At 39.0% G+C, this 9,814-nt stretch overlaps 1 protein-coding gene across 1 annotated transcript; it reads right to left on the bottom strand.

Annotated features, from left to right (window-relative positions):
- Positions 1-1,315: 1,315 nt before the first annotated feature.
- Positions 1,316-9,199, bottom strand: si:dkeyp-92c9.2 (uncharacterized protein LOC571482 homolog). Its single transcript, XM_057353957.1, has 2 exons — positions 8,742-9,199; positions 1,316-6,626 (listed from the first exon to the last, which is right to left on the bottom strand). Exon 2 carries the CDS (start codon positions 6,490-6,492, stop codon positions 5,545-5,547), a length of 948 nt encoding a protein of 315 aa, XP_057209940.1. The 5' UTR covers positions 6,493-6,626; positions 8,742-9,199; the 3' UTR covers positions 1,316-5,544.
- Between the last annotated feature and the right edge of the window lie 615 nt (positions 9,200-9,814).

The following is a 9,814-nucleotide window of genomic DNA, read 5'->3' on the forward strand; positions in this document are numbered from 1 at the left end:
CTACAGACGATGAAACGATCTTAAGCAGACGTCTCCGCGAGGTACGTGTGCTATCTGGGAAATAACACAGTAAAAACGTTTTATAAAATACTAGAATCTTTAGCATACACTGAATGATTTTTTCTGTGGAATCTACACAGTGACTGAACCTTGATCAACATATCTGACAAATAGGTCACTTTCACTTTGACTACATCACTGCACTGTAGGCCTATGCATCCGCTGCGTACTGTCCAGTGTCTCGCGCAGCTTTGTCACGCAGCAAAACTCTGAATTCGTCTTGGTTCACTTGATGGAATGTACACAGAAGCAAACTTGTGGAAAAAATGTGGTAACCCAACAACCACAACAGCGAATTTTGAATGAAGTGAAATAAAATAAGTATATGAATCCGCTTCGTGTGGTCCAGTGTCTCGCGCAGCTTTGCCACGCAGATTTAACCATGGAGAGCTAGAAAGATGCGGATGCGAACTACATTAATATTTGTGATATAAATATTTAAATGATATGCTCTAGGTAACACAGAAGAAAGTCCAGTCTATCCCTGTACGGTTTGTGGACGGTTGTTTAATGTGAGCAAAGAAACATACTTTCTGTACAGCAGCAGAGGACTATTTATTCGGAACCGAGGGACAACGACGTCGCTTACTGACCTTTGATTTGCCAGTCAGCGGAAGGGGGCGTTTCATACCGCCCACATGTGAGAAACTAGTTTTCAATTGTTTATTCGTTTTTTAAACGTTAGTTGAAAACGAAAAAAAAGCCGAATTCTCGTTTTTCCGTTTTTTTTGATGAACGAAAAACGAAAATGGCGCCGTTTTCTCACTCCCGTTTGTTCAAGTTCAAACTGAAAAACAAATGGCCAAAAGATACATGGACCCTGAACGTTTAACCGAGGCTTCTTTTGAGATCGCGTGGATTTTGGCTCGGGGAAAAAACCGGGGCTCCCCTATTGACTTTGTCCTATTATTGTGGCTCTCATGAAAAAAATAGTGAAGACCACTGCACTAGATTAAATTGACCAACATTGATAATGGATTGCAAGAACTGTTTTCTTTATTAAAAATATTGCTATTGAACCAATTTTCATATTTTGCAGATGCTTTTAAAGTTATGATCACAATATTCGACAGGAATACTCAGGTTCACTGTGCATTCTTTTTTTTGTGTCTTTTTTCCATTAACACCAATTTTACTATATGAGTATATCCATCTTTTGACATTTCATCCATTTTGGTTTCACATAAGTATCCATTTGTTGTGTTGTGGGGAATATTGTTTCGGGGTCCAAGCGTCCACTTGTTTCAATTGAGGCTACTATTTAGACAGATGCTTATGAGCAATGTTTATTCATATCACATCCATCTCCAGGCTCAGGGTATCTCCGACATTAATATTTTAATCATTCATTAAAATTGAATCACTTGCCGGCCATCCGACATAACTTTTATTTTAATCAATACTCAATGCTTAATATTCAATACTTTATTAAATAACCAAACAATCGAAAAAATCACCATTAGAAGTCACATTTTTTCTTTTTTCAAATTTTCCAAACATCATCATCACTTTATGAGCTACTTTAAACTGTATGCATGTATACAATATCAAGAGAAAGACTCCTTGTGCCAACAGCAGGATGGAACAAGATGATTTTAAGAGGAGAGGAAAGAATCTGACCACGGATAATGGGGTCCGTCCCAAAAATATCCCATATGTCTCATTGTTTTCAAGGCCTTTTACCACAGGCCGTTGTGGAACAAGCGTTGGGCTGATTGGGGATAATTGATTATATCTGGATGCATTCATTTATGGTGAGACACATTTTTTGAAAGCTGATGTCACCTTAAGCCATTATTTCATGTAATCATCCAAAGCGTTTTGAAACATTTTGGATGATTCTAATTAGAGTCTATGATCTGTGTTTAGCATCCTGATGTCCAACGTGGCAACCTTGGCCATATCTCCTCATCCTGACCCCAACACTTCAACATCTCTGCTTCAGCACTGCTGTTTATGCTGCCAAGGTATGACATTTTCGCACCATCAAAGCCTGATTTCCAGATATTTCTGTATTCAGTATTCAAATTGCACAGAGCAAGCTGTTACTGAAACAACTACATCTAAAACAACAATAATGCAAAGAAAAGCCTGAAATTAACATTCTAATACTGTCACAAGATTTCCCAAATTTGGGATGAGGGTCCTTTTCAGTAAAAATAACAATAATTATAATAATGACAATTACAACAAATAAAAGTTCCATTGAACCTTGAACTTAAATTTTAAATAAAGAAAAATACAATTAATAAAAAAATTAAGTGTCAAGTTCAGATGTACACCACCACAGTAGATTCCTGAATGATATACATGCAGTTTTCATATTGATACAAGTAACATATTTACACCACACTGGTTATGCTTCTGTCTCTGCAGTCTGCGATAAGAGACTCTACATGACGTTTTTGTTCTACATATATTTAGCAGCATTGAATACATTGGTAAATCTAGCAGCCGTTCAATAGAGTCCATTTAATTTCCACATCCTGAGTCCAAAAAGAGAGACATGAAGTATGTGCATCATGTCTTTTCATCTGTTTGCATCATGTGTCTTTAATTCAGTAGTCTAGAACTTGTCTCATCATGGTAACTCAGTAGTCCCTTTTGCTTTTTATTCAAACACACCACTCCATGAAATGATCTACATGGAAAATCCATAGGAGTCTCTGCATGTTGTTTTGTCACATTAGAAATCTCCACGTACAGCAGTCAAGTGGATGTTTGAGGTTTAATAAAACGAAATGTTGGAGAATGCATTTCCTTCAAAGATGTTTGCCGTTCCATTTCAGTTCCATTTAATTGAATGACAACAGATGAAATATGTCTGGCAACAAACAGCATACAGTAATACAGTACATTTAACAAACAGAATAAAATGGCTCATGAATTGTGATGAATCAACATTGCCTGAGTACATTAGACTGGCTCCAACAGCTTCCCTTGATACTGCTTTTGTGTTTATTTGTGATTTTTTTTCACTTGGGGACTACGGGTCACAAATGGGATTTAGTAAGTGGTTGCCAAGGTGATATTTAACAATGATGTATTTAGGGGGTAGTTCGTAATCAGATCAAGGCACAAATACACAGTACAAGAGTCATTTATCACCCTACATCCTAATTTCAGAGCAAGCAAACAACTGACTGAACAACATAAACAGGAGAATTCCTATGCTGCCTTCAAGCCATCTCTGTATGATCGTATTCACAGGGAAAATGCACCACCACAACAATGTTGAATTTAACAGTGTGAAGCTTTATTATAAGTTGTCTATTGAAAAATGTGAAAGCTAATTTGGTTTGATCATAAATTGTTTTAAAATATTAATTTGTATGGAGTCTTGCTTTAGTTTTTCTCTTTAGCATCAACACTACATTTTGCATCATCCTTTGCGGCAGTGCAAGAATATCAAAACACCCAAATATAAAACTGCCTAATGTTGATATTTTATTCACACCATGAACACTCATAAAGTGGGAACTTCCCACCAGGAGTACTTGAAGGCAGATATAACACAGAGCTTCAGCACACATTGGAAAGAAACAATGGGCAGACAGTTCCAGCAGAGAGGCATGGGGGCGAGCCAGACACGAGAGTCTAAGCGCAAGCCGTCCTAGTTGGAAACACTGCGTGTCTCTGCCTGACCCCCACCGCAGCAGATCATTCCACACAGAACAAGCCTATCGCTAAGGCTGTGAACCCTGTAACAACAGTCCTCTTTGCTCTCACTACAGAATAAAACTCAAACCCTTTGACCACGGACAACAAGTGATGTGTTTGTGACAGAAGCGAGGATGGGAGGCTCACAAAGGATATTTATATTTAATAATATGCCACAAAATCTGTGTCAATGACTAGAAGTGAAGTCTGTACTGTAAATAACATCATCTCCTGAGGGTAAAATAAATACAACCAGTGGCTTAAATAGATATGGAGATCTTTTACAGCCCAAAGTCATCAACCCAACTCGGAAAAGTCCAATTTACACCAACATAACTGATTACAACCAGGAAGCCATACAATCTTTTTACTAACAAAACACTATGTCCAAATACAGTAAGACCTGTGTTTGCTGCTAGTTTCAGTAAGATGATCTAGATCTGAATGGCATTTCATTATTGTGACATGTTCGGCTCACTCTATCCGATTGCCGGCTCAAGAGCGGATTATACTTTATTTGTGCGTGGGCATTTGCACATGCGTATCATTGTGTTCATTATAATAAGATTGAAAATCTATGAGCAGTGGTCATGGGTTGGTTTGAGTAAGCACGTGTGCTTATTCTGTATAACAGGTGTTGGTGAAGTGGTAAAAGCCGACTTCTGTGAGGGAGTCTGAGGTTGGAGCCCATTGAACTGCTGTAAAACGCCACAATAAGATTAACAAAGCATTTGCCATGCCGCATGCTGCGGTCTCTGCTTTTCTGTCTGACCCAACAGAACAGTCACACTTTAACACCCAGAGAAGAGAAGAGAAGAGAAGAGAAGAGAAGAGAAGAGAAGAGAAGAGAAGAGAAGAGAAGAGAAGAGAAGAGAAGAGAAGAGAAGAGAAGAGAAGAGAAGAGAAGAGAGCATTTGTTGTATTCAAGTGAGTGTGCACAAGTGCCAATACAGGGTATATACGTTTTTTCGTATGTATTTTACAATGATTGACCCAACTGAAACTTTTAGACGTCGATCTTCCTTTTCCAGGCTTGGTAAAGTTGGAAGATAAACGCTGACAAGGCTGAAAATCATCACTTTCTGGCTTCTTTAATGCTTTGTCTATCTAAAAAAAGGCAACAGGCAAAATGCCTGTAATAGAAACATTTTTTTTGTTCTTTGTCATAATTCTCACTAATGAATCAAGAAACTAAACGGGGACGATTTTGTCCTGATTTTAGAACAGAATGCCATTTCTTTTGACCTCCATAATAATGACGGGCAGTAACTTCACAAGTTTCCTCCACTGAAAGAAAGATGCAGATACATTTGTGACCTAACAACACTAAAACTGGGATTCCAGGCCTCGCTGTTCATATAATTTAAGGTTGAAATGGCACGGGATGTACATTTAAACCTTACACACAAAAAACAAAACGCTAGGGACAGAACATAAAGGATTGGGCATTGCCGGCATGGATTAGCCACACAACCTAAAGACTGGTGAGCAAAGAGAGGCACTGTGTGTGTGTGTTTGTGACACTAATCTGTTAATCTTGTTAATGCTATTTCATCTTGTGCCCCAACGTCCAGCACATGAAATAAAGGAAGGGCAACGGAATAACCAACAGCTGTGAACCCTGTCCATCACATACTCCCACGTTATTAACTCCATATAACATCCTCCTCTTCATGTCACATTATTACTTTTCTTTCAGAATGTTCAGCAAAACTGAGACTTATACAATGTGACATATGGAACCAAAAATACGGAATGATGGTGGCAACAGCGGTTGCTGGAGACTACATTACATTAGCAGAGACAATCTGCCGTGTCCTCTGTTCACCGATCCAAAACTCGAGCGTAGTCCTGCAGTCCACATCCTCCTTCGCTCTTCAGATCAGCAAAGACCTGTGTAAAGAAATGTGGGTCTGCATTGATGCGCAGCATTTTTGCGCTGGTGATGTCAATAATGGCCAGACAACGGTCCCAGAATGCCTGTTTAGTGGCCTCCACGAGGAAGGGCTTGAGGGGATAAGAGATCTCGTTTCCCATGTAGGAGTAGGACAGGTAGAGGCAGGTCAGCAGAATCGCTTGGAGATCATGCTCAGAAGTGACCAGGTCACCGTCCACCACGTCACGGCACAGCATGTACACAAAAACCACATTAGCTGGAGTGACAAAGGCCTGGTCCTGCCAGCCTTGCAGCAAGAGCGAACGGTCCACAGCGCGCAACCACAGAACTGGATCCGCAGGAGACAGGTGCTTAAGCTGATAGCAGCGACCACAAAGAAACTCACCTAGGCAACGAAGAAGCTCGCTGGTCGAGGCCTGGACGATCACACGCTTGGGTGAAGACGTGCACACAGGTGGAATCTTCTTTACCGAGGAAATCTGCTGTGGTTTTCCATACCCAACGCCCAAGCCCAGACCTGCTGGACCTTCATAGCTGGAGAGGTTGGCACAGGACAGTGACTTTTTCACATTCTCGTGGTTGAGGTGCAAGACCGGGTCCTTGTGGTAGATGTTATTGTTGTTTAGAGGAGCCCCGACAGCCCCCTGCCCTCCAGGGTAGCATTTTTTGGACTCGCCCCGCTTCTTTGTGGAGGCTACCAGCCGCTTCCAGGTGAGAGTAGGGAGGAAGATGGAATGGCCGCGTTTGAGACTGCGGTCCTTCTGAGTGTTCAGAGAGCGACTGCTCAGGCTCGGGTAATGGCTTAGGGAACCGGGCCGATCGTCATAATAACCAGGTTTCCTGGGACCCGGAGAGAGGGACAGTACAGTACCCATGAGTCCAGTGAGGCTGTCAAGCGACTGACAGTGTGAGATTATAAATTTTTTAAACAAAGTGCTGATTTGCTTGTGCTTTACTGCTCCAAGTCCGAAAGGTCAAAACTGAGATGGTGAGGAGCACAGATGAACACCTGAGAAAACAAATGCAGAGTTATAATAAATAAATAACACCTTAAAATTATAAATTAATAAATGTAAATTTGTAAAATGGATGCAATATTATTGTAAACACACTAGACATGTGCCTTAACTGTAATCATTTTTTATCTAAATTAAACCAGTTAATATAAAATGACTAGGGGTGTAACGATACACTCACGATACGATACACATCTCGATATTTTGAACAAAATTCAAAAATGAAACTGAAATTCAAAATTTATTTTCAAAATACTAACAATTTCAGTAACTTATTTTGTTGCACGTACAATTAAGTTGTATGTGCAACAAAATAAGTTACTGTGAAGTTACCGTGAACTAAGAAATGTAGTTATGGTCACGCACTCCCACTGGAGTTTCCCATTATGGGCATTTCGGTAAAAGTCTTCTTTATAAAAGAAAAAAAATCCTACGCAATATGTACATCTGTAAAAACATTTTAAGGCTTAACTGAAATTAGAATTAAGATCAGTGTCAATTTTGACAGCAAATTTTGATTTAGTTTTAGTCACAGTCTTTTGACTAAAATGCAATTTAGATTTAGTCATCCCAATTTATCATAGTTTTAGTCTATTTTTAGTCGACGAAATCTACATTATATTAGTCTACTAAAATCTATCTGGATTAACTCATTTAATCGTTGTAATTAAATGTTCCATACAAAGATTGAACTGTTACAACATTTTTACTTTACCTTGGAATTAAATTAAACCAGGTCATTACCTTTATTTTTCAGAAAAATTGAGTAACTACTGGATATGCATTGATGTAACACAGAGAATATTAGACCATGAACGACATGTAGCAGTTCATTCAGTCTCATTTTGACACCATGAACGACATGTAGCAGTTCATTCAGTCTCATTTTGACTCAATTGACTCGTTCGTTCAGTGAAGCGAACGCTTTGACAGAGCTCATGCTCAAGCGCTATTGGCTCGTGTCTCTTTGTCCCCCAAATAAAGACTTATAATCTTAAACTTGACCAAGAAAATATTCAGTTAAACAATGCTAAAACATCAATTCTTTTGGTTGGTGGTGTTGTTTTTCTGATGTTTGATTGCACAAAATGTATGATAAATATCTATATTTCTAAAATGCCACAAAATCTGTGGCCCCCTGGAACCATCTTGGGGCCCCCCAGGAAGCCACGGCCCCCAGTTTGAGAACCACTGCTCTACTGCATATGTGAGATAAGCACACGTGACGCGCTGGCGCAGAGTAGGTAGCATCTTGACCGCTGAACGAATAGAATTAAACATATCGTAAAATATCCCCATCTCTTTACGATGCGCATCGTAACATTTTTTGCATCGCGAAATATCGTAATACGAACTATCGTTATACCCTTAAAAATGACACTACAACCCCAAAACTTGAATGTGACATAAACTGCATTACTATTTTACAGGCATTTGGCATTCTACCATAGTAAAAAATATATATACTGTTGAACACAAAAGAAGATATTTTGAGGAATTTAGGAAAGCAAGCCTTTATATGATAGTTATAGTCAATGATGCCCCAGAAATGTCAGTTGCTAACATTTTTCCAAATATCTTTCTTTGTGTTCAACCGAAAAGAGAAATGTATACAGGTTTGGAACAACTAAAGGGTGAGTAATTCATGACAGAATTTTCATTTTTGGGTGGAGTGTCCCTTTACCACTGAGAGAACAGAATGTGACCCACTTAATTATGACTATAGAGTCATTTAAACCACAGGCAAACCCTTTATAATAATTGTTAGCTGCTTCACACACCTATGTAAGCTGTGGTCAATATTTATTTTGCAGCAGTCTACTGTTTATGCTACTTTATGAATATGAACTTTTAGTATTAGCAATTTATAATAGCAACATTAGCCTGTGTATTGACACTACTTGTTGTCATACAGTTAGGCTATTGTTGCAAAAAAAATACTATTGTTATAAATCTATGAATTAACCCGCTAATTTAAATGACAACAAAACAATTTTAAGATGTGTTGTTGTTGTTATTATTATTACAGTTGTAGTAGCCTATATTAATAATTACAGTATTGAGGTAATTAAGCATGTTTTTTTCCATAATGGATGTGGGATGTTTACCTGTTCGTCCGACATCGGTAAACCACAGACTGCGTCCCTGCACATCGTCTGCATGCACCGAAACGCGCAACACATGCTTAGTGTAATGTCAATATAATGTCAAAATCCATCATTTCTGAAACGTCCCATCAAAACAGAGCTAACTCGGGCATCCAACAGAAGCAACTTATCCGCTCGAGTTTATTAACAAGTCCCAAAGAGTCATTGATGTCGCTCCAATACGTCCATCGTCCAGAAGCGCTGCTCGCGTGCTCACCTGAACACGCATTAACTTAAAAGAGAGCGTTTAAGACCAAATCACACTTTCATTTTAATGCTGCTCCACCTCTCTATGCTCTTATAGACAAGCAGGTTATAACGTCTTTTTGGGCAAGTTATGCAAAATCCACTAAAGTGTGTATGAAAAAAGCATTTATGCATTTACACAAATGCTTGCAGCCCTGAGAGGAGGAGTGCTGTGTTCCTCCAGCGCTCTGCTCGAAATGGAAACACTGAGCTGCTCTAAACTCTTCTTAGCGAGACTCCTCCTCGCGGCGCGCACAACATGTGACCCCCATTTCATATTATCACCCGACATTCAAAACACCGAAGACGATCTGTATTTAGCCTATATTTACAGTATAATTGTGGCTATAAACGTTTTTTTTAACATTTATATCAACATGCAATAGGATCAAACACTTGGTAATTATCAACAGAAAAATGGAGGTGACTTGTATAGTAATTTTAAAATATCCCACATTATCTTCAATAGAAAACTGCTCACGTTCTTTAGATAAAGAGGCACTGCACTTTTTCAGCATGATGGATCCATGACAACTGAGGCAAACAGGTGCACGGTATGGGTGATGTATTTGTCAGAAACGTACACTGACAGCGAGAGTAACACATGGCAACAAATGTGTTTCTTCTTTGATTAATGTGTTACACACTTAGTATAAAATGTGCCGTGTCCATATTTGTAATGAGACAGAAGTCTCTTTATTTTTTCCCTTTGTTGTCACAGATCTGCTTTCATGTCATTTTACATGCACATTGCATATAATTGACAGGACCAGAACAACACGTGCATG

This window comes from Triplophysa rosa, linkage group LG16, assembly GCF_024868665.1.
Source record: "Triplophysa rosa linkage group LG16, Trosa_1v2, whole genome shotgun sequence".
Lineage (NCBI taxonomy): Eukaryota > Metazoa > Chordata > Actinopteri > Cypriniformes > Nemacheilidae > Triplophysa > Triplophysa rosa.

What these genes read in the sequence shown, in the direction of transcription:
- si:dkeyp-92c9.2 (XM_057353957.1), bottom strand. Translation starts at nt 6,492, where the DNA reads ATGGGTACTGTACTGTCCCTCTCTCCGGGTCCCAGGAAACCTGGTTAT.